A 26462-nucleotide genomic window follows, 5' to 3' on the forward strand; every position below is an offset into this window, starting at 1 on the left:
TCATAATATTATACTTGTTTTTACTTTATAAATCATGGAAAAATGAAAGGCAGAATTTGAACTCAGAATCTAGAAGATATAGAATAATATCAGGTATTTAGTTTTTTTATTTCTGCTAACTTACTATCCCACATAGTATGACATTGTTGCAAGTTGCGCAATTAACTGCAGTCAGCAGGTTCTTTAGAGCAGTTTGGAAAATTAAAGTGTGGAAGCATGACATGGAAAATTTAAACCAGTATAGTTGAAATTGAAGAGGGAATGTTATTAGCAATTTTTTCACTATAATGAACTTATTGTATGGTGTTCAGGAGTAATACAACTCATCAGAAAAAGTAACCAAACCTCCATGAACGGTGCATAGAATATGCACAGGAAGGGAACATTGAATAAGCTTACAAAAAAAAATAAAATAAATAAATTGATGAATAAATCAGGTAACACAGAAAAAATTGACAGTGTATTTGATTATTGTCCTAAAGCCTATTTTGTTTGCTTCTAGTTGAAGAGTGGACAACAGTGTGATCCCAAATTTTATCTCAAAATTATTGTTATTTATGTTATCTGCCTGGAAATGATGAGATATTTTGTCCAATAGTTCATTACCTTATTGATTTAAGAGCAATGATGTCTAAACATACAAAATAACAAAACTGAACAAGTTTTAAAACAAACCAAACATTGAAAAATAACTTTATTCCAATACAGAAATTACAAAAATCATAACTTGGTTTCCTTCTCATTTTCATAGCAAAGTAGTTTATTATAAAATACATTTTTCATCATTGGAAGAAAACTTTAGAAAAATTTTGAAAGGGAATGTGTTCAAAATAGTTTGATTAACATTTTTTGCCCTGATAATAGAATTTATGTGATAACATCTTTCTGCTGTTATCTATTCTTTAATTAGAGATAAAAGCATGCTATTGTTGAAATCTATTCTTTAAGAACAGGTGGAACATAGTCATCCTTCACAGCAGCAGTTAAAGATTCTGCATACAGGTCAAGACGCTGGGTCATCTATTAAAAAAAAAGAACATGTTATTTGATTATCACATTGTTTACTATGTAGGTGGCTTTACATTACTTTTATATATTTCTTTGTGTAAATATATCAAATGACTGGAGAGAGAGAGAGAGAGAGAGAGAGAGAGAGAGAGAGGAGAGAGAGAGAGAGAGAGAGGGAGCACTAATTACATTTTAAGGTATGATAATACATCATAGATATCAGTAAAACACACCTGCAAGGTATCGTGTTTTTAAAAGTAAATAACAGATATTTATACAATTTTACTATGGTGTATAAGAGGCAGCTTAATTTAAAACAAATTAAGTAAGATGAAATAATTGGTTAGGTTTATGCTAATACTAAAATAAGCAACAAAAATTTCAACATAACTTAGTTATAATAATGTAAGTATTTTATAAATAAATATCCCCACCAATGCTATCATGGAAGGCAAATGTTAAATGACAATGATGATGATATAGGTAGTAGAAATATATTTTAATACTTTTAAGGTATCAAAACATAAGATCATTGGGTTAAAAAGCAAAAACCTGGTAGAATGGATGATGTGTATAAAATTATAGTTCAGTCATAAAAGTTTTCTATTATACATAATTAAATGTCAAATCGGGAATCGATCAATTAATAATACTAATGATGATATATGATATGTGAAAAAAAATGAGAGGTAAAATATATGGAAAGAAATTAAAAGCAAAAACTTAACTTACTCGAAAACCCCAAATATCTTTTACTTGGCGGCAGAGATTAAGGTCTACTTCAGATATCAGCAAACCATCTCTGTTACGGCTAAGACCCTGACATGGAAAAGAATGAATTGAATTAGATGAAAGAATTTAGTTCAATAAAAATACAAAGAGAAAGTGTTCTAATGTGAAGCCTTTCTTAATTGGATATGAATCAGCAATGAGATTTATCAGTTTGTTGAATTTGAAATATTTATGACTAAGAAATTTATTGACACTATACAATGAGTACATCACCATGCAACAGAGATGGATAATATGAATTTAATTATGCAATGGTTGATCAATGTTTGCATATTACTGTTGACAATGCAGATATTTAGTTATACCCTTCTCTGTTTGGAGTGCAAATATCTATTTCTTTACTACCCACAAGGGGCTAAACACAGAGAGGACAAGGACAGACAAATGGATTAAGTCGACTATATCGACCCCAGTGCGTAACTGGTACTTATTTAATCGACCCCGAAAGGATGAAAGGCAAAGTCGACCTTGGCAGAATTTGAAACGTGCTAACGTTTCTGCCAGCTCGTCGCCTTTATCATTAGGACTGACTTACTTTTACTGTAATGTACTAAATAAGAATAAAATGTAAATAAATAGAATTGGTTCTTAGTTAAGCCATTACACATTACTTATTTCGATATCTATAATTTCATCAGCAGCCAGGGAAACAAATGGGTCCTGGCAGGTTGACATGTTACATGAGAATATCATCTCTGGTGATGATCTAACAATTCCTGTCACAAGTCTACAGGCTCATTAAGCAATAGCATATAAGTGGCTGAGAGTGCAACACTCCCCATTGTAGGGGACACCAGTCCATCATAGGGTTAACTTCCAGCTATTGCTGGTACTCATTTTCGGTTGAGTGAGCTGGAGTAACATGAAATGAAGTGTTTTGCTCAAGAATATAATGTGCTGCTTGGTCTGGGAATTGAAACCAAAACCATACAATTACGAATTCAACACCTTAACCACTAGGCCATTGAAACATCAGGTGATACAAAATAACTTCAATCTAATATTCAAATCAAATCTATCTGTCTTATACAGTGACCACTGTAAAACATTTTCCATAAACCTGCATTCACAAACAATAGCCGCATCAGATATTTTGGCCTTAAAGCAAGGTGCTATCCCTTTAAATAAAACAAATTTATATATTTTTCATTCAGAACAAATTTCAGTAATCAAATAATCAAAAATTATAGCAAAAATGATTGGGCTGTACAGGCCCTATGCAGAGATGCCATTAGCAGGGTGAGGATTGGCAATGAGTATAGTGAAGAATACCGGGTAGAAGTAGGGGCCCACCAAGAATCAGCCCTCAGCCTCCTCTTATTCATCATAGTCCTCTAGGCAATAACAGGGGAATTCAAGACAGGTTGCCCCTGGGAACTCCTCTATGCTGATGATATGGCCCTCATAGCAGAATTACTACCAGAACTAAAGAAATTTCAGGTGTGGAAGCAAGGTTTAGAATCGAAGGGCCTTAAAGTCAACGTTGCAAAGACCAAAGTTCTAGTAAATAGGAAGGCAGACACATCATTGGTATGGTCATGTACTGCAGATGGACAAGGAGAGCTGTATGAAGAAGTACTACTCTCAAACAGTAGAAGGAGTCCGGGGTAGAGGGAGACCCAGGAAGACATGAGATGAGGTGGTTAAGCATAACTTTCAAACATTGGGCCTCATGGAGGCAATGACAAAACACCAAGACCTCTGGAGGTATGCTGTGCCTGAGAAGACACGGCAAATAAAGTGAGTTCACAGATTTAACCTACACCAGTGTTGCATAACCAGCCCACTCAAAAGTGCCTTGGACCACAGGGCCAGCAAATAAAGTGAGTCCACAGCTGCAACCTACACCAATGTCGCATAACCAACCCACTCAAAAGTACCTTGGATCGTAGGGTGACATGCCATGCTTGAGGAGACTGATTGAGTCAAGTACATCAACATCAGCAATATCAAAATCAAATCAAATGGAAATTGTAGTTGTGAACCCTGCGCTGGTAGCATGTAAAAAGCACCCACTACACATTCAGAGTGGTTGGCATTAGGAAGGGCATCCAGCTATAGAAACACTGCCAGATCAGATTGGGGCCTGGTGCAGCCTTCTGACTTCCCAGACCCCAGTCGAACCGTCCAACCCATGCCAGCATGGAAAACAGATGTTAAACAATGATGATGATGATATTTTTATACAATGATTATAGTGTCAAATACAGTCTATCTCGTTAATTTATTAACAGACTGATTATTATCTGTCATCAATAGCAATCAAATATAACTTACTGGAGTTCGGCTTCCATCAGGAGCTGCAATATAACTAGATCCTGAAAAAAAAAAATGCATATAAAACTTTTATTTCTTTAAGCAATAACAGTAGAAAAAGTATTATCCATGGGTGAACTTTTGCTGAATAGAGACAAAGATCATAATATTCTTCTTAGCACATATACATACTCAATTTGAGACATATTATAGTAAATGTCTCAACTTAAAATTTTGTGTATGTATACAGACATACAATATGCTTCTCTTTATTTTTCAGATGATATTATGGAAGTATTCAGTATATCCTAGTAATGAAAATGTTTAGAGACTGGTGTATGTTTGCTGTAACTAGCATTCCAAACACATACTTAAGCGGTTCTATACAGCCATACTGAAACAGAATAATAAATGAGCCATATTTACCCTATATTCCGAGGGTTAATCATTCATTAATGAAAATATCAGATTAATGTTAAGAAATGAAATAATTGATCAGTACATTTCCCGAGATAAATACACACTGAAAAATATATGGATATAAATCTTTTGTTTTATCTGTATGTTTCACTTATTTCCCATTTTATGACAAAAAGCGTTCTATATTTTTAGTATTCTTTTAAACACTAAACTTGTGTTGAAATAATAACTTACCATAAAAGTGCCCAAAATCCTTATGTGCTGAAAAAGACAAAAATGAGTAATAGACAAAATTACAACGAATTTAACGTCTGCTTTCCATGCTAGCATGGATTGGATGATTGACTGAGGGCTAGCGAACCAGATGACTGCACCAGGCTTCAATCTTGATCTGGCAGAGTTTCTACAGCTGGATGCCCTTCCTAACACCAACCACTCCGAGAGTGTAGTGGGTGCTTTTACGTGCCACCGGCACGGGGCCAGTCAGGCGGTACTGGCAACGACCTCACTTGAATCTTTAACACATGCCATTAACTTTTACTTTTTCCATGCAGTTGATATTCATTACTAAGATTGTAACTAATATTGATTTCATAATTAATTAATACTGGTTTCAATTTTTGGAATAAGGCCAGCAAGTCCGGGTAGGGGCGGTTGATCAATTATATTGATCCTAGCACTCAACAAGTACTTATGTTATTGATCCTGAAAGGAAGGAAGGCAAAGTCAACCGTGGTAGATTTGAACTCAGGATGTAAAGAGAGACAAAATGCTGCAAAATATTTTATCCAGTATGCTGATGGTTCTGCCAGCTTGCCACCTTATATTAATTTCATAATTATTAATATTGATTTCAAATATAGGCATAAGGCCAGAAAATAGGCAGAGATAGATTAATTCAAGTACTTATTTTGAAGACCCAGCAATGTTGAAAGGTGAAGTCAACATCAGCGAGATTTGAATACGAGTAAAGTGAAAGTCAAATACTACAAGGCATTCTGTCCAATACTCTATTGACAGCCATTTACTACACCACCAAGTCGCACAAGCATGGAGAAACAGACATAAAATAACGATGATGATAACTATAAAAAAACAATAAAGACCAATAAATAATTTAGAAATCCACAGTGATTTTTCATTAAAGTTTTAATTTCAATTGATTTAGATTTTCCACTCATTATATTAACTAGTCATTCATTATGCAAAAGGTACCTATGTGTAATTTTTCCAAGATCATTATTTAAATTAAACCCTCTCGGGAGAATTTTAGGAAAAGAGAACTAATGATAAAGATAAACAGAGGGGAAGAAAATGAGTTGAAGAGAGAGAGAGAGAGAGAGAGAGAGAGAGAAAGGTGAGGAATGATGAAGTTCTACAAATGAGATAGAAAGAGAAATTTATGGGTTTGATATGGACAGTGATAAGGTTAGAATAAAATAGAAGACTATTATTCTAATATAACAGCAAACCACATGAAAGAGAAATGATAAGGATTTCTAATATATATATAAGGCTATGTAAACTGGAGTGAAAATAAGAAAGATAATCAAAATCAATTCGATGACTGGCATCCGTGCTAGTGGGATGCAAAGAGCACCATACGAGTGTGATCGTTGACAGAGCGGCTAACCGGCTTCCATGCCAGTGGCACATAAAAGGGCACCATTCGAGTATGATCGTTACTAGTGTCACCTTACTGGCACTTGTGCCTGTGCTAGTAGGGTGCCAAGGGCACCTTCCAAGCGTGATCGTTGCCAGAGCAGCCAACTGGCTTCTGTACCCGTGGCACGTAAAAGGGCACCATTTGAGCATGATCGTTACCAATGTTGCTTCACTGGCACGTGTAAGAAGATTCGAGCAAGGTCATTGCCAGTACCGCCTGACTGGCCCTCGTGCTGGTGGCATGTAAAAAGCACCCACTACACTCTTGGAGTGTATCCAGCTGAAGGGCATCCAGCTGTAGAAACTCTGCCAGATCAAGATTGGAGCCTGGTGCAGCCATCTGGTTCACCAGCCCCCAGTCAAAATCGTCCAACCCATGCTAGCTTGGAAAGCGGATATTAAACGATGATGATGATGATGTATAGTCAATTATAGACTAACACTATTCTAGATTGTACCTAATTCATACATGTACACAGACAAAGATAAACATAACTAAACATCATATTTTGTCCAGTTCCCAACTGATTCAACCATCCACTTCTCTTTAATAATCAATATAACAATAGTTGTTGGGACCATTGCCAGTGTTGCAGATATCCATTTTCATCCTAGCATGGGTTAGAATAGATCTACAATGTAACAGCTCATTATATGATTTAATCTCATGTCATCTTACAATGCCTAATGTTTGCAGCTGGGATTCAACTCCTTGAGTAATTTGAAGGTTATTTCTATCATAGATATCTTCTTTTATTACTTCAAAGAACTTTGTCAATCATTATATAGTATTCATTCACATTACATATTTATACTAACAGTTATCTCTCTTGCTTATATCTATTGCTGCCTCTGTTGGCCAAATGCTTTTCGAATGACTTGTGTCCAGCATTTCTCCTGAATTAAAATTGCAGATCCAATTGAAGAAAATATGCACAATTCTTACAACAGCTGGTTCTTACTCAAATAGTACCGAGGAACTGGGAGTGGCTTAATTTCTTTAAGTATTCAATATCTCAATTAATTAGCTTTTTTTTTACTGACTGTGTTCAAATGCAAGAAATTGATCCGAAGTACAATGCAGAACTATGGTTCGTCTGTTAATTTGTTCAATCAATTAATCAATCTAACATCATCTATTAGTATCTGTTCTCCATGCTGGCACGAGTTGGCTATTGAAGTGAAATGCTTAAGATATTAAATACCTGGTTTGTGATCTCCTGATGTAAATTCATTTGGAAAGGTCTCCTACAAAACAAATAGAGAAATAGAAGTATATAGTAATTAAGTATTTTATGATATTGGAAAACTGATCTATTAAAAAACACTTAAGATGCAAGGCTATGAAGTAATTGCTCTGGACTACTGGTCACATGACCATAAGTTTTCAAACTTACTTCAGACTTCAGCCAATATTGTGTCCCTAAACAAGGTGTAAACGACCGTGCTGGCACAGGTTAAATGAATATACACATGTGTGTGTGTGTGAATGTTGCTATTTCAGGGTTTTGCTTGCTGCCATCTAAGTGAAATAGTGATGTGATGTTTATATTCCTTGATATTGCCCTACAATATCAAAGGCAAGCAGAATATACAAAGTCCTTTACTTGAAAAATATCAAGGATTGCTGACACAAAAGACATCTGACCATAAAATGCTCCCTCAAATAGTCCCCCATTCAATCCATGGCAGCCTAGAATAGACATTAAATGAACAAATATATAAGATGTTGTTCTACTGCATGCAGCATCTCCACATGATCTGGTTCCTATTCCTAACAGCTATGAGAAGTGAGGGATTTCGAATTATCCAAATACACAGCAAAGTGTTTGGAATGAATAAGAAGTCAAAAAGTATTTGAACAATCTAACTGTAGCATCTGAGGCAAAAATATAGCAACTTTACTTAAATAAACAATTGAGAGAATTAAAGTTATGACGCACTGAAAAAAAAAATAGTTCACACTTACTGTTCCAACTCGGTTAACAGCACAAGTAAAATAACTGTTTGCTATGGCTGCATTTCGAGCTTCAATAGGCCACAATGGTTCACTACAATTGAAAAATTAAAATAAAATAAAAGGAAATACAATATAATGTATGAGCGTGATAATCTAGAAGAGCGGTAACTCTGAATGAGAACTAAAATGGTGATGACTCATTCAAAAGCATCCCAATATGGAAAAGCAAACATACAAAAATGAAATGATGATGACTTTGAACAGTTATTTTTATTCATCTTAAAGAAGTTAGTTTTCATTACTTCTATAGCTTTTCTTGCATTTGGGAAGATCAAAATATTTAGATGAAGTTTGTGCAGTTAATCATCTTACAAACAATAACTCTGAGCACCTTTTCAAACTTCACCTGTCTAACACCCGTGAACATGTTTACAAAGTCAGAAAACAGCACAGCTCCCATGACTTTCAGAAACATTTTTTCACGCTGAGAGTTGCTGAAGCATGGAACAAACTGCCGGCATCAGTTGTTAGTTGTCGGAGCACAGCATCCTTCAAAACTTCCATGCTTTCTGAGATTTGCCAACACTACACCTGATTTTCTCCCCTCCATACACACGCAAGCATGTATCTGACTCATACACTGTTCACTTCCCAGACATTTGTACATTACTGCATATGCTTTATACGCACTTTTGACAAGTTGTGGTGCACCTGAGCACTGTATACAATAATTTCATTATTATTATTATAATGTTAAATTTGACTTGTAAGATAATATCTAAAGTAAAGACAAACACGAGGGTGTCCAATATTTCAAGAATATATGGACAGGGTTAGATGATTTTCTAATGGATACATTTAAGTGTAATGTTTAAAAAAAAAAAAGTACTAATGCAAATTATATATTTTAAATAAAAATGTTAATAAACTCAACAGTACCATAAATACTCTCAGGTTTTGACTAAAGAAAGAAGACAGCATCAAAGCATTAGTGTTAAAGTCGGCATATTTAATGCAGTAAACTAACAAGAAATAATTATTTGGTGAGGAAAAAAAACAAAAACAAAACTCCAAAACAATATAAGTTAATGGCTAATATTTCGTTTTTAGATTTGCTTTGCAAGATTCTTTATATGAGTTCATGTGTTGAATGGCTATTTTGGCAAATATGGGGAAACTCTGGAGAAGTTTCAGTTTTTAAACAATATCCAGTCATGGGGCCACTGGTTCAGAAATACTAGCCACTCTCTTAGACACTATTATTCCTAAGTCTACTCTGACTCAGTGTAGTAGCATCTTTTAGGGTCCCAGCTATGGGTTAAATAGCATGTAACCACCCAAGACAAGGTACACTGAAATCATGGATGCAGCATGATGGATTTGAACTATTTCAACAAATGAATTTTACTGAATCAGTAGTGAATATCACTACATGTTGAGTGGATAAGCAGACAACAAATTGTCAAAAGCCAGGATCGACTGGTTCAGTTAGAGAACTACTGCTAACATTTGTAGTTGTGACATGTGCAGATGAAATATTTCAGCTAGTGGAAAACCAATGTGACTAAAACCCAAGCCAGACGTTCATACCACACTATTCAATTGGGATATCTGATGTGGAGGAGTTGCATTGGTCCAGGTAATTGCCCATTGAAGATGAGGATAACCTATCTGCAAAGCTTAGAGTTCCTTTCTTCTATAGGCACAAGGCCTAAAATTTTGGGGGAGGGGCCAGTCAATTGCATCGACCTCAGTACTCAACAGGTACTTATTTCATCGACCCCGAAAGGATGAAGGGCAAAGTCAACCCTGGCGGATTTTGAACTCAGAATTTAGTGACAGGCGAAATACTGCTAAGCATTCCGTCCAGCATGCTAACAGCTTTGCCAGCTTGCAGCCTTAGCAAAGTTATCTCTCATATTTACCAGAGTAATAAAAACATTAGCCATTGATCAATAATTTGTTTGCATCACTGCCTAATTATTTTTAGCTGGCTTTTTAATGATCCCTGTGTTGAATATATTACTCCTAACTTAATGATTGTTTTTCTTACAGAATTGTTTCTCTCAGTAAAAAATAACAATAACTATATATGACATTAACCCTTTCGTTACTGTATTTATTTTGAGATGCTCTGTATTTCTTTCAATTACTTTAAATATAACAAAGAATTTAGTAAAATAACTGAGTTATCATTCAGCTAATGTTAGGAACATAAATTGTGACTAAGGTTTGGTGGAAGATTTTAATTCAAAACTTATGAAAACAAGACATTTGTACTCAGAGCCAGGTAATGAAAGGGTTAAGGAGATGATATAGAAAAGCAAAAATTGTATTTATTACTGAGAAAGTCAACAAATAAAAACTCACCTCAGTGATCCAACTGTGGCAGATGGATTAAAAACTATTTCAGCTCCATTTACACCATACATCATCCAATTCTGAGGGTGGTGGCGACCATAGCAAATATTCACAGCAATTTTACCTTACAATCCCAAAACAAAAAAAGGCTATAAATATTATATTTATAGTGGTATGATAAAATACAATGAGACTACAATGTAAAGCAGTAGCTGATAGGAGTGGCATTCAACCATAAAACCATGCAATAAAGAAACATGATACATAACAACTTGGTGGACTACACCAGGTAGGAAGACTTGCCTAACAGATACCAGGGGCAAAATGTTGATATATGAAGGACAGAGGTTTATCACAGTTTTGTAGTAGCAGATCACAGGGGAGGTACTAGAAATATGCTTTGAAGTAGTATATGTAAGGCAAATAAAAAAATATCTCACTTGTCAATGTTACAATGTTCCCGCTGCGTCCATTACAATATGAACAGTACAAAATAGATCTTAGCAGGATTTATACCTAATGCCAACCACTTCCACTATGAAATAGAAGTGCTATATATTTTTAGATGGGTTGATTTAAGATAACGAGCTGTTTTACCTATGAATAAAGCATAATGCTACTTGCAAAGTATAAAGGGCTTTGAACCTATAGTAGGTGAAGGTCACTTTTCACATTATTTTAAGGCAGTGCTGGTAAGCTAAATAGATAGGGCTCACAGTAGGAATGGAGCTAGCTGTGAACCATGTAACTAGTTTCTTTTGTAGTCAATTTGATATTTATTATAGAAACTTATGAGAGGTGGACAGCATTCAAACTAGTTACAATACAGATTGTAAAAACATAAAAATTGATTGCTCTAGTTTAAAACTAGGAAAAACAAACAGAATCTATATTGATAAACCCATCACTTATAACTTAATTATAAGTGTTATCTCTATACATAAGTCCCAACTCAAGCTACATAAAAGCCGTAGTGAAATATATATATATATATAACAAGACGCTTAACGGACATGTAGAATATGCATGTGTGTTGAAGCTAAGTTTGTGTTCTTTTTTACCGCCATAAAAACCATTTCATAATTGCAGAAATAAAAGTGAAAGAAGTGAAGAAAAAGAAAATATTTAATACATTGGTATATTTATGTACATTTAATATTTACAGTACATTTAGAAGTAAGGCAATTTGTCATAGAGAGTCACGACCAACGAACACTAGCATAAGTGTCGTGAAGTCTAGTGATAACCAAAAATCACTAGTGTGAGTGTGGCGGAGTTTAGTAAAAACCAACGATCACTGATTAATTTCCCCAAAATCAGAGTTTTTTTAACTGCTCATACCTGAATTCTAAGAACCATATTTCGTGAAAGAATTCTCTTTGACAAAAGTTTAGAATTCAAATATGGGCAGTAATTTTAACCAATGGGAAACCAACAATTATACTTGTTCAGGCAACATGGCCATTACATCATATTACCACCTTTTACGACTTGCTTGCTGCTCACTACATCACAATAAAATACTTGTCATTATTACAATTCTGTTGCTACCTATGGTGAACCATTCAATTGTAAAAAATTTTCTTTCTCAGTACTTAACACTTTTGGCTGAACTACAAAGACAGTAAAAGTTAATAACTCACCCCATTTTGTCTCAAACACTCTATGTCCAGTATTGCCTTCCATATAATAAGTAGACTGAAAATAATAATAACAATTATTATATAAAATTCAAAGCAACTACAATATTGTCTCTGGTTGAAGAATATTGTAGAATAATCTAAACAAAAGTTTAACATGCAAAATGGAAGGAGCAAGTAATTATCATCAGTCATTTAACGTGTTCTTCATGCTGGTATGGGTTGGACAGTTAACAGGAGTTGGCCAGCTGGAGAGTTGCCTGGGCTCCATTTGTCTGCTTTGGCAAGTGTCCTATGGCTGGATGCCCTTCCTAACACCAACCACTTTACTGAGTGTACTGGGTGCTTTTAATGTGGCACTGGCAAGGGCATTTTTATTTGACACCAGCATGGGCACTTTTATGTAGCACCAGCATGAGAGCATTTGTGTAGCACCAGCACAGCTGCTTTTATGTGGTACCAGCACCCATGAATCCACAAGACTAGGACCTCTCAGCTAAGAGAGGGATTAGAGGACATACACCTTACTAATTTCTTTTTTTCCATCTAACAGGAACTTGAAATTAGTTGTTTTTTTTACTAATTATAACATAATAGAATGATTTAAGTATATAAATTTAAAATTACTTAATAATCAGTTGTTTTATTTATCTCTTATTTTTGCATTAGTGATGTAGATTCTGCATGTTATATAAATAAACAACAAATAAATAATACCTCATTGAAATCCCCAACTCTGGGGATATGGTTCTTACGTGTGATTCCAATAATATTGCCACTGTTTGAAATGATCACTAAAGTAATAAAAAAACAAAACAAATTTAATCAATAAAAGATACATGTAAAACAAAAGCAATACACAAGAGGTAAGGTATGTTTTGAAATGAAGCATATAGTTTTCCAACTTATCTATCTTATCATCACACTCACTTCCAACAACCTTCTCTCCAATACCTTGACTCTCTCTCCCTTATGATAACTGGTATGGCGTTTTTGAAGCTAGATCTACAGAAGACCTACTCTCCTATGTTACTCAGCTGTGAGTCTTCACCCTCAAGAAATTTCAAAAGATTGTTGTATCAACATCACCAATGCATTGACAGTATCAAAAGGTTGCTTCTATCTCAGGTCTTGGATCTGGTTTTCTGTCAGATTGCATCATTATGGCATGTGCTTTAATTAACCCACACTGTCAACCTTAGTGTGTCCAGGTTTGTCTTTCTTTTCTCATTATACTCTTCCTCATATACATCAAAAAACTACATGCCCTCCACCAACAATACACACCCCTTTATAGATGGAAGTACCCTTCATTCCTCTCTAATTTTCTGCACTCAAATGTCATCTGCAGGCATCATATCTCACCCTAAGCATTCACCAATTCTATGAAGAGAGACCTTGAAAACATCCTCCAATAGGGTCATTCCAATTGTGACTTTTTCAAAAGCACAGTGACACAATTACTACCCATATTAAGAAAATGCTATTCTCCTCTTTAAATATGAACAACATGCAACTAGATTTTGTTGTATGTAAAGTGGCCCCAAGAAACACATATTAATCATAGATGTGTAAGCCTTTAAAGGAATTGCTTCATATAGCTACTTGTTGTGCATAGTTATTTACATTGCCCTGGTTCTGATGAATAAAATATGCAAAAAGAACTGTAAACTACAATAAATGAAACACATCATTTGATGGCTGGGAACCAGGAACTTTGCTCAATGGAATTCATAAAAATTAATTTATTCTGACTAGGCACAAGTTCAGTGTTTTGTAGGGAATCGGTTGTAATTAATATTTGCAAAATTCAAAGTAAATGTATAAGAAATATAGGTAAATTACAATGAATGTATAATAAATATAATTCAACCATAGATATTATGCAGAATAAATTATAAAGATCACAGAATGGGAAAATATATTTTATACTTGCTGATAAAACCTAAAAGTAATGTTTCATGTAAAAGACTTCAATGATTTGGCATCAACTATGCATAAAAAAAGTGGGAAGTATGTTAATAAACTATGTTGTAGAAAGTTCTGACTAGTAAAGCTGTAGCTACAAATGTTGACTTATCTTTATAATGATTTTAATGCATAGCTGTAATTGAAGTCACCACCAATGAGCTGGTCATGGTAATAGCTTAGCACATAGTTATAACTGAAGTAGTTGACGCTGTTGAGCTGGTCACAATTGGTAAAAGCTAGTTATTGCAGTGGTTACTGTGTAGCTGTCCTACTGTTATCATTGCAACTATCACTACTACTCTTCTAACTGGCAGCTGACTTGGCAGAAACCCATAAAATTATTAACCATCTTACTAACAATAACTCTGAGCACCTTTTCAAACTCCACCTGTCTAACACCCGAGGACATGTTTACAAAGTCAGAAAACAGCACAGCTCCCATGACTTTCGGAAACATTTTTTCACACTAAGAGTTGCTGAAGCATGGAACAGACTGCCGGCATCAGTTGTTAGTTGTCAGAGCACTGCATCCTTCAAAACTTCCATGCTTCCGAAGATTCGCCAACATTACACCTGATTTTCTCCCCTCCATACACACGCAAGCATGTATCTGACTCATACACTGTTCACTTTCCAGACATTTGTACATTACTACATATGCTTTATACGCACTTTTGACAAGTTGTGGTGCACCTGAGCACTGTATACAATAATTTCATTATTATTATTATAAACTGATGTTAAACACTGATTGCTTGTTAGAAATGGTTGACAGAGTGTTGCTGTTTCTTTTGATATTGCCATAAGCTGTTACTGTCAGCGAATAAGCATGCTCACATGGTTAATCACTGACAATAGTGGCAGTAAATCAAATCTGTGGGTGGGAGTTTATCTTACTGGCACATCTCTAATGTAATCTCACTTTATCAAGGGATATTTACCACAAATGAAATGAATATAGAAGTATTCAAACATGAGAACATACCACAAGTATTAGCAAGGATATCGCCATGAACCTCATCTCTCTCCAATATTGGTGAGATAATCACCATGTTGAACATCTTAGCCATCTGAAAGACATTGAAACATTAAAAAACCGTGTAAATAAATACGAGAACATTTCTATTTCAATAAGCTTTATAATAGTAACATTTCAGATTAAAATCGATGTAAATAAAAACATTACCTATTTCTTTATTACCCACAAGGGGCTAAACATAGAGGGGACAAACAAGGACAGACTTACGTATTAATTCGATTACATCAACCCCAGTGCGTAACTGGTACTTATTTAATCGACCCCGAAAGGATGAAAGGCAAAGTCGACCTCGGCGGAATTTGAACTCAGAACGTAGCGGCAGATGAAATACTGCTAAGCATTTCGTCTGGCGTGCTAACGATTCTGCCAGCTTGCCGCCCTTAAACTAAAATAAAAACATTACCATTAGCACTGACGACTGGGTGTTTAGAATTGTATTATGATACATTCTTGATAATTTTATGCTCACCATTCCACCCTCTCCAGTTCTTCCTTTAACCATAACTAAGTGAGCCAATGAGAATCTTCTGTTCATTTGATCTACTATAAACAAAAGTCAAATTTCTTTCAATTCACACCCTATGGTCTTAACAGAAGGACATATTAGATACTGTAGTCATGAATGAACAAAATAGACTGGATGGTTATGGCTGGAACTTCTTTCATCATTTGGTGTTTAAGCCGGCCATATCCGGCCCAAATATCCTACATGTTTTTACATTCAAACTGGCCATATTTAGCCCCTCACACCTAACCTACATTGACATTCTAAGAATAAACTATCATACCATTGAAACTTCAAAGCTATAAGATAATGTATGATTAATTCAAAACGATTTGAGTGAAAAAAGTCTTACATTTAACAGAGTAATCTGAACACGAAAGGGTTAAACAACATCAATCTTGAAAAGTAAGAAATAGTTTTCTTTCAATGCTAGAATATGAATTAACAGACAATGTATCTTAAGTTTAAACTAGCTTCAAACATTTCACTGGGACAGAACACTATATTTTCGTTGTATCAATCAACTTAGCTGTTAAGAAAACTATCAAACCTTCTTGGGAGTGTCGGGGGAGAACGATAGAGATCTGTTTTATCTACTTTTGTGATACAGCATTGCAAATTCCTAATAATCTAAGAAATAAACAAATTAAGCAGCAAAATAGTGAAAGATAAATCACTATTATGTTTATCCTCTTTTAGGAAGAAATACTACCAGTAATATTTATATATATATAAAACTGTAGTTGTGTGAGTGTCTGTCCCCTTCGATTTAGATTCCTTACTCCCACATTTTGCGGTGCAGTTTAACCAAAACCGGGTATCTTATAGTCGTGATTCATATCAAGCGCTTCTGGGTATTAGCGCGCGTCTACGATGAGTCTACGATTTAAAAAATAATTTACCATCATTTTTTCCATTTTAACGCATATTTTTTTAAATATAAGGGAAGTAACTCTCTAAAAATGTCTACGATGAGTCAACGATTTAAAAAAAAATTTACTATAATTTTTTCCCCATTTTTAATGCATTTTTTTGCTATTTTTTGGCTATAACTCTCTAAAAATGCCTATATAGTTATTTCCCTTACAAACCCGAGCAACACCGGGCGATACTGCTAGTTTATATATAATTTTCAAGATCTCCAGACCCTATCACTAAAGTCTGAAATATTTTCCTTGTCACACATCTTCAAAATACTTTGTTTCTCTATCACCTCAATAATGAACTATTGACTCAATGTCAATAATTAATTATTGGGGTTATAGAGAAATAAGACATTAATGAATAATTTATTTTCTATCTATGTATTTTGGGTCATCGCAATTCTCAATAGTTTATATGTCTTTCTGCAGTTTAAAAAAATAAAACTGAAGTAAACCATCTTACACATGAAAGTATGGATAATTGAATACAAAATAGATATATGCATACACTTGGATATTTTTATATAATCATTTTTTTTTATTTGATTAAAAAAAAAATATCAATAAAGATCAAATTTAATACACATTTAATATTCAAACTGAGTGGTAGAGACTGATATTATTGAAACCAATCTGTACCTGACCTTGTTCATGTTACTTTTTGCTCTCATTGTAGCTTCTATAAATCATTAAAGAAGCTAGGTTTTTCTTTGTATTATCATTTTTATAACACAACCCATTTAATTCAGTTGGTTTTATTATGAATGTCAAAAGGTTAGTTAGAGTTTCAAGCTTAATCTTTATCCAAAATAAATAGTTATATAAGAGATATCATTTAATATGATAATGACAGCTGACTGGAACTTGAAAATTCCTGCCAGTTTTAAGAAACAAAGATAAGAATGATATTGTGATAAATTATATTTCTACAAACATCATTAGAAAATTAATCTCTAAAAACAGCTGTTGTTCATATAGGTTTTTACCTGTACCAACAACACTGACTTACTACCTTATGGATGTGATAGCTTTTAAGAGAAAATCTTTGAAAATAATCACCTGTTGCAACAGCTTGGTTGTAGGTCCAGTTGTAGCATTCTCAGCAAATTCAGACCATGGATACTTTTCTCGAGTACAGAAGGCAAATGGCATATCTAATCAAAACCAAATAAATAATCTGTTCAGTTTTTAGAATAATGTATGTGAAAATAATCAAATTTTCGAAATGCTTTTTAAAAATAGTTTACAACACAATTATAATTACATTTGTAATTGTTTGATTTCAGTTACAAGACTATCGCTTTTAGCGGGGGATATGAATATCAGAACTTTTGTTTCTGTCAGCTGACATCCAAAGATCTGATAGAAACCAATGAATCCTATTGATGGATACTGATGAAAATGTATTACATGTGTGTGGAAATAATTCCTCATACAGTTGAGATTTTAACAGTTTCTTGTGCATTAAACAGCTTTTATCTTAGTTATCTGCAAGAGAAAGGTGAATTTCTCTTGGTTTTGAATAGATAAAAAAGGAATAAGAATGTATGATGTTTATGCATTTTTGAAAAGCATTAGCAGTTTAAGTTAGGTGAAATGGTTCCAGCTTGGCCAAAACCAAGTATTAATATTATTTAGAATAAAAATAATTTGGAGGGAGAGAGAGAGAGAGATGAGGAAATGGAATTTCAATTATGAGACAAAAGTTTTGTTTAATTACTGAGAAATTAAATGGAAAGTAAATATGACTAAAAATTTAGTCCTCAAATGGTTAAAGTAGTTTTTTCATGATGTAATTGCTTCAGTTTTAATACACACTCTCAGATCAAGTCATTTGCCAAACAAGTACAACTATGGTGAAGTAGTCGTCCTCCTCAGCTGTTTTATGCTCTGCACCCATGTTATAGTGATTCTCCCTACCTCCTTTATGCATTACACCTGCCTCCCCACCTCTGCTTCCCTCAGACTACCCAACCATGTCATCTCTCTCTCTCTCTTGTCCTCCCTCATGGCAACTTTATCATCTTTACTACTTCTGCTGCTCAATTCACCACTCTTTTTTGTATCCCTCTATCATCCCCAGTCCATGGTCCTTTGTTTGCTCACCCTTCAATCCTACCCATTTTGGCAGTTTGCCTCTCTATCTCCTCATTCTGCTTTCCATACAATCCTGTAAACCATCAACTCAACCGCCCACCTACCCTCTTCTGCTCAGTTTGTGCCTTGTGGGGTCATGCTGATCTTTTTCTCTCTGCCCCTTTCCCATGAGATATGAATAGCCATGCAGATCCCTCTACAAGAACCTGCCCTATAACACCATCTTATCATAGTAATTCCCTTGTCCTCTAGCTTGAAGCTGTCACCTTCCCTCTCCCAGGGTCTGTAGTCCTTGCGATCTCAATAGTGTAAGTGGCATGCAAAAAAGCACCCAGTCCATGCTGTAAAGTGATTGGTGTTAGGAAGTGCATTCAGTCACAGAAACCATGCCAAAGCAGACATTAGAGCACAATGCAGTCCTTATACACATCAGATCCTGTCAAACAGTCCAACCCCCGCCAGCATGGAACATGGATGTTAAATGATGATGATGTTGATGATGAAGATTAAATATTAATAAAATAGCTAACTCACGCCATGCTTCTTGAAGACACAGAATATTGACACCACATAGAGAGGCAGCCTTGATAATGTTACATATTCTATTGTGAATAGCATCACGCTAGGTTTGAAAATAAAATTTTGAAAATCATTTACTATAATGACAAGTTAAAAGAAATTTTATTTGTACATTTACTAAAACCAACAAATTGCCTTTAATTACATAACTAATATTTACAGGAACTAGCAGTACCTATGGAAATTCCAGTTATTTTGAAACTGTAAGATGGTTGAAAATTTATACAAGAACATGAAATATATAATTTCTTTTGAAATTGTGTTATTTTAAACAGCTGGAAGTAGTTTGAAACATTAGTAATACTTCTACTTGGTATAAAACTAAATTGCATCCATGTTAATTCTCTTCCTAATCAAATATGCTATAATTCTTTCTCTCATCTTCATAAGCTGACCCAATAGTTTAAAACCTCTGTAATTTCCCTATTAAGTACACTGTTATGTTTGTCATTAGATATGACACCATCTTAAACTACCTGGTCTACTATGAAGGTGATCATCCCAAATCTTATTCTGACAGTTTAAATATTTTAGTAGCAATTCCTTATGGACCAGGTGCCTCCCTGTTCCTCATATTCTTAATTGCTTTATCTACCATACTATTGTCATCTTGGCTGGTCCTTTTATTGGATCTTGTGTCTTAGAGCACTGACAAACTCCTCACTCTCTCTACATATATTATTATATATTATTATTGCATATATACTGAGTTCTTTTCGAGTGTTGGTCTTCAAGGAGGCATTGACTGAGACCTTTGGCATTAAGTTGTGCTTGAGAAGAAGACCCATCAAGCCGAACAAAATTGCAGTTGTAGCAGATATTGGTGTCACGTAAAAGCACCCCATCGTCATGCAAATGGCACCCTTGCTGGTGGCATATAAAAGCACCCATTATACTTGTGGAGTGGTTGGCATTAGGAAGGGGATTCAATAGTAGAAAACCATGCCAAATCAGACTGGAGTCTGGTGCAGCCTTCCACTGTGCCAGCCCGGTCAAATCGTCCAACCCATGCCCAGCATGGACAATGGACATTAAATAATGATGATGATGATATATATCTATATATAAGGCGGCGAGCTGGCAGAAACGTTAGCACGCCGGGCGAACTGCTTAGGGGTATTTTGTCCGCCACTGCTTTCTGAGTTCAAATTCCGCCAAGGTCAACTTTGCCTTTCATCCTTTTGGGGTCGATAAATTAAGTACCAGTTACACACTGGGATCGATGGAATCAACTTAATCCGTTTGTCTGTCCTTGTTTGTCCCCTCTGAGTTTAACCCCTCGTGGGTAGTAAAGAAATAGATATATATCTATATATAAAATGCAAAGGAATAGGGATTTTTAATCCAAGCAGATACCTTACAAGCACTCTGATAAAATTCACACTTGGTTAATCACATCAAAGGATAGGAAACATTTAGAATAAACAATTGCACTCCCTTCAGTCAGAAAATCCTGAGCTCACTTTAATGGATTTCAAGTAGAATACAGAGCATATTATCAAGACATAATATTGAAGAATGAAGATTTAATCATCTTTAAAATTTATTTATTAAAAAGCATTCTGACATGTGTTTCTTCTGAATAAGTGAATAAATTGACTAAATGCACAAAAGTATTATATCAAAGTGGAAATGATTATTGTTGATTCGGATAGCTGATCCCTCAATTGGGTCTACATTAAGCAGACTCTTCTCTTTCATTACATTCTCTACATTTCGCAGCCTTTCATAATGGCAGATACTGGTGTCATGCAACTGGCACCTGTGCCGGTGGCATGTAAAAGTACCCATTACACTCCCAGAGCGATTGATATTAGGAAGGGTATTCAGCCGTAGAAACCATGCCAAATCAGACTGGAGTCTGGTGCAGCACCTCAGAGTCAAACCGTCCAACCTATGCCAGCATAGACAACAGATGTTAAACGATGATGATAATTATATGTTTTTTATTGCCAAAATGTTTCCATATCGTTTCATAAGGCCTTTTGTTGATAATATACTTAATTAATGTTTTTTAGTTCCTACTGTTTGCTCTGAATACTTATTCTATGACACATACCATATACACATGTATCTATGTATCTATGTATGCTTGTGCAAGTGTGCATGCTTGCGAGTACATTCTTGCTTATGTGTATAAGTACATAATTATATCTGCCTGCTTCCTTTCTCAGTGGTGATAAAATATGATACAATATGTTTAAACCAAGAACAAATAAAATCAATGTAGTTGACCAAAGAAAGTACTGAAACGTTGACAAAACTATCTTTTTATATACACTTGGAAATTCTTTAGAAAACATCCATGATAAATCAACAGTAGGGTTTAAGACACTTCAATGAGTCTACTACTTCAGTGAACAAAAAAACCCCAACTTTTTATAAATATTAAGTGCTAGTTTGATTTTAGGGGGAAAAGGATAAGTAATAGCAATGTAGTGAGGAGCCTAAATTGACCCGAATGTATGAATTTATATACTCACTTGTGCAGTGATTGAAGCAGAGGTACTCTCTATAATTTGATTTTGGATAGCTCCAATACGGACAAGGCGCTGAGGTCGGATATCTTCTACTTTAGCATCAAATGTATAGCCCTTAATTTCAAAATTCTTTTCTTTTGCAAATTCTTCAGCTTCAACTGGAATTGCCAATTTTCTGAAATAAAACGAAATTTTACAGATTCTATCACAAACAAATATATATTAATATTTATAACTATATATATGAAGAACATTGCAGTTTGCTTGAAGCATTGTGATACAAAGGACTATAAACTATTCATCAGGCTTATTTGTTCCACCAAATCCAACTTAGGGCATGCCATTAAAAACATTTTACATTGTGTTATCTGAATAGTGAGGGACCAACTAAAACTTGTCACTTTATTTTGAACAAGTTGACATTACCAATTCACTTGTTTCCCTGCTTTTTTACATTACTAAAGCTTAACATTTTGCCAGGAAACTGGCACCTTTCTCTAGCTTGGACATAGATGCTGTATTAATGGCATGAAAAAACCCCTACATCCTCTAATAATGAACTATGCGGGCGAAACAATTATTTTAGGTGCAGGCATGGCTGTGAGGTAAGAAGCTTGCTCCCAACCACATGGTTCCAGGCTCAGTCCTACTGCACGGCATTTTGTGCAAATGTCTTCCACTGACCAAGACCATAAAAAAACCCCCAACAATTTGTTTTTATTTGTTTATTTGCTGATGTGGACATTTCAATTGAGAAGATGGGTAGGTGAAGAGTTTGTACTTAATCGAAAGACTTGAACAAACCTTGCGGCCCATCGAACTGTTCTTCCCGATTTGGTGTGCCAGGGTTGTGCAGAATCTGAGGTATTTGTGATGGGTGAAGCTGAAGTTGTTGAGTTCATTTGAAGAACAGCAGGAACTGAAAGTAAGTTCTCTTTGACGAATGCTTTTTTTAAGTGAACAACAGAGACAGTATTTCGGTTTCCTCCAGTATTGAGAATGAAATACTTTGGTTCTTTTTGGATTACTTTGTAGGGCCCGGAATATGGTGGCCAAAGTTGAGATGGTATTCCATCATTTCTAATGAAAACATGTGTTCAAGTATTGACGTCCTTTGGGACAAGTGAAGCAACGCTCTGTTGTCTGGGGTCTGCAGGGGACAAATGCAACATACATGTCCGTAAGTGGTGCACATATTTTGCTGGGTCCTGAAAGTCTTGTGGTGAAACAGAGTTAATCATCTGCCCAGGTAAGGCAAGTGCTGTGCCATAGACCAGTTCAACTGGAATATGTCTAACTCCCTCCTTAACCATGGATCAAATACCAAGGAGGATGAGAAGGAGATATTCCAGCCAGTTGGAGCAGTCTGGATATGCTTTTATAGCCGCCTTGAGTTGGCGGTGGAAGCATTTGACCATGCCATTGCTGCAGGGTGGTAAGCTGTGGTGCGGGTATGTTTACACCCAAAGAGGATGAGTCAGCTTGGTGAAAGGGTGAGAATCAAACCGACGTCTTCTGTTGGTGGTAAGTGTTGTGGGTGTACTGAAACATGAAACCCAGTGAAACACTAGCATTTTGGCGACAGTTTCTGCAGAAGTGTCTAATAAGGGAAAAGCTTCCAGCTAGTGAGAAAATCTGTCAACGCAGGTGAGTACAGTTGTTGGAAGGAGGCAAGGGTCCAATGATGTCAATATGCGCAGGTTGAAAATGTGCATCTGGAATTGCAAAGGAACCAATGGGAGATTTAAAGTGTCGGTGGATCTTTGCTTTTTGGCATGCAATGCAGGTCCTAGCCCAATCACGGGTGTCCTTGTTGATGTTGGGCCACACGAAACAGGTCGATATCAGCTTTGGTGTGGTGCAGACACCAGGATGTGCTAGGGAATGCAAAGCAGAGAAAACGGCATGTTAATGTTTCTGCGATATGCATGGGTATCAGTGATTGCTGAAATTTCAGAGATGACGAATTCCAGAGCTGTAATAGTTCTTTGTAATCTTGTTGATCGGCTGCAATCTGATGGAAATCAATTGTAGCAGTGGTGTGGATAGTGTTAAGTTTCATGCGTGACAGGGCATCAGCTGCAGAGTTGTTTGCACCCTTGATGTGGTGAATGTCTGTTGTGTACTGTAGCATGAAGTCTAGATGTTGGACTTCCCTGGGTGAGTGACGATCGGGCTTGGCGTTGAAGGCATAAACCAGCTGTTTATAGTCCAGATAAATGGAGAAAACGTGACCATCTGCATGTGTCGAAAATGCTTGACAGTGAGATACGCTGCCAGTAATTCTCGACCGAAGGTACTGTATTTAGTCTTGGCAGGTTTTAAGTGCTTGGAGAAGATGGATACAGGTTGCTAAATACCGTCAGTGAGTTGTTGGAGCACGCATCCAACTCCAGAATTGGATGCATAAACTAGTACAAACAGTGGGGCGTCTGGTTTGGGATACCCCAGCATGGTAACGACATCTATTACACTTTTTTTTTTTTGTTTTGTTTTGATGGGTGGATGTTTAAAGTAAACATTAACCAATTGGCGATCCTTCGGTATAAGTACACACGTGACTTTGTTTACATTTCTGAAGGCGCAGGAGTGGCTGTGTGGTAAGTAGCTTGCTTACCAACCAAACCACATGGTTCCGGGTTCAGTCCCACTGCGTGGCACCTTGGGCAAGTGTCTTCTACTATAGCCTCGGGCCGACCAAAGCCTTGTGAGTGGATTTGGTAGACGGAAACTGAAAGAAGCCCGTCGTATAATGTGTGCGTGTATGTTTGTCCCCCTAGCATTGCTTGACAACCGATGCTGGTTTGTTTATGTCCCCGTCACTTAGCGGTTCGGCAAAAGGGACCGATAGAATAAGTACTAGGTTTACAAAGAATAAGTCCCGGGGTCGAGTTGCTCGATTAAAGGCGGTGCTTCAGCATGGCCGCAGTCAAATGACTGAAACAAGTAAAAGAGATTATAACAGAAACCTTTTTCTCCCACCCCTAACCCCCCATATATAAAAAAACAAACACTTTCTTGAAATGTATCAGGTACTTACACCGGTACTTATACCGAAGTTACGCCCTAGATAATTCCCGACACTATTCTATAGGAAGAAATACGTCATAATTTATGCTTTACTCAAAAACTTTCAGTTTAGTAAAAGTTGTTTTCCCGACGCTATTATACATGTGTATCATTACATTTGTTGTAAAACACGACAGGCAATTCTCCAAAGGACTGCCACACTAGAATATGAAAAAAAAAAAAACTAACGAAAACATGTTAGAGACTAGTATAATGTGTTTATCTTAAGGTTATTGACAGAATATCTTGATAACACGTTACTTTCACTCCCTATAAATTTACAGAACAACTCTTTCTATTAATTTACTAATAACGAATATAATAAATGCAGCTAACGATGCAGAAACTATTTTTCGAATGGAAATGGATTTTATGACGTTTATTAAGTACATATCAATTAGCTTTGACGCCTTGTATTAATACTGATTTCAAATTGTGGCACAAGACCAGCAACTTCAAGGGAGGGGTAAGTCAACTCATCGACCCCAGTACTGAACTAATACTTATTTTTATCGACCTCGAAATGATGAAAGGCAAAGCCGATCTCGGCAGAATTTGAACTCAGAACGTGAAGACGAACGAAATATACGCCATATATTAATGGTTGTGTTGTCAACACATATTGTGTAAAGACAGAAGTTGTTCTCTGAAGACGAAATCCAACAGCGAAAAGTTTGATAGAATGTGCCAAGAATGAATATACAAATCACGGTTCATTTTGCATTTTCAGGTTAATTAGTTCAAACTCGTCCTCATTACTTCGTCCATAACTTATTGAACTACTTACGACCCACAAAGGTTGGGCCTACGTGAGAACTTCAATGTTGTCATTCTATGTGCTACAGTAAATATAGAAACCAAATTCCCTCAAAACACAGCTGACTGTCTTAGAGAAAAAAAAAAGGGTATATTAAACAATGTAGGCCTATACAGAAAGTTATGGATGGTTACAGTTGGAGCACCTTCGATCATGTTTTGTCAATCAGGACTAACCTGGAACTTAAATAATAGTTATCAATAGAATTCCTAGTAAAAAAAAGTGGCAATGCCTTAGATTTAGAAAGAAACCGAGATTTTGTGACGTTCATAACTTTCTAAAGGACATTTAATGACCGAAGTGAAGTGATATTGTTGCAACGACGAAGAGGAACTAGACAGCAGATAGCCTACTTCTACAATATGGATAAACTTGACAACAATAAACTGACGAGACGAAAAAAATATGTAGCTTCCTTACCGTAGTGCTTTTCCGTAGAGAACACGCCACACTTCATTCAGTTCATCAGGTGGCAAATGTTTTTTCAGGATACTTTCGATGCTTTCATATTTTCCCGCCATTGTTTACAAATTATTTGTAATAACTTTGTTATTAGTTATTCGAATAACTAATTATTCGTGCAGTCGCCTATTGTTACCACCGCAGCTTTGGCTAAAGAAATTGTTTTTAGGCGAATATCAATAGCAGCTATGACCAAAAACAAATTTGTATTTTGTGTCTATTGCAGAAACCTCTTACCCCTCACAACAGCACTTAATGATAACAGGACTTTCGAGTGGCTCCTCCCCTTTCTGAATGAATTTCTTATCGATGTCACTCTTACTATCTCTGCTATATAGATAAATATTCTTTTCTACTCTAGCCACGAAGCCCGAAATTTTTTTTGGGGAAGGGGGCCAGTCGATTAGATCGACCTCAG

At 35.7% G+C, this 26462-nt stretch overlaps 1 protein-coding gene across 1 annotated transcript; it reads right to left on the reverse strand.

Annotated features, from left to right (window-relative positions):
* Window positions 1-896: 896 nt before the first annotated feature.
* Window positions 897-26462, reverse strand: LOC115229955 (beta-ureidopropionase). Its single transcript, XM_029800214.2, has 14 exons — window positions 26003-26462; window positions 21700-21871; window positions 19172-19259; window positions 17600-17694; window positions 15059-15143; window positions 12820-12896; window positions 12106-12160; window positions 10472-10586; window positions 8111-8192; window positions 7347-7389; window positions 4711-4737; window positions 4078-4118; window positions 1741-1827; window positions 897-1020 (listed from the first exon to the last, which is right to left on the reverse strand). Exons 1-14 carry the CDS (start codon window positions 26101-26103, stop codon window positions 937-939), a joined length of 1152 nt encoding a protein of 383 aa, XP_029656074.1. The 5' UTR covers window positions 26104-26462; the 3' UTR covers window positions 897-936.

The sequence above is a fragment of the Octopus sinensis genome, unplaced genomic scaffold (assembly GCF_006345805.1).
Source record: "Octopus sinensis unplaced genomic scaffold, ASM634580v1 Contig13942, whole genome shotgun sequence".
Classification (NCBI taxonomy): domain Eukaryota; kingdom Metazoa; phylum Mollusca; class Cephalopoda; order Octopoda; family Octopodidae; genus Octopus; species Octopus sinensis.

Bases quoted from the DNA above. Each gene is read 5' to 3' on its own strand.
- LOC115229955 (XM_029800214.2), bottom strand. From the start codon at position 26,103: ATGGCGGGAAAATATGAAAGCATCGAAAGTATCCTGAAAAAACATTTG. The intron at 12,897-15,058 runs GTATGTTCTCAT...TTATTACTTTAG, and splicing joins TATCCTTGCTAATACTTGTG to TGATCATTTCAAACAGTGGC. The intron at 4,738-7,346 runs GTATTTAATATC...TGTCTTTTTCAG, and splicing joins ATCAGGAGATCACAAACCAG to CACATAAGGATTTTGGGCAC.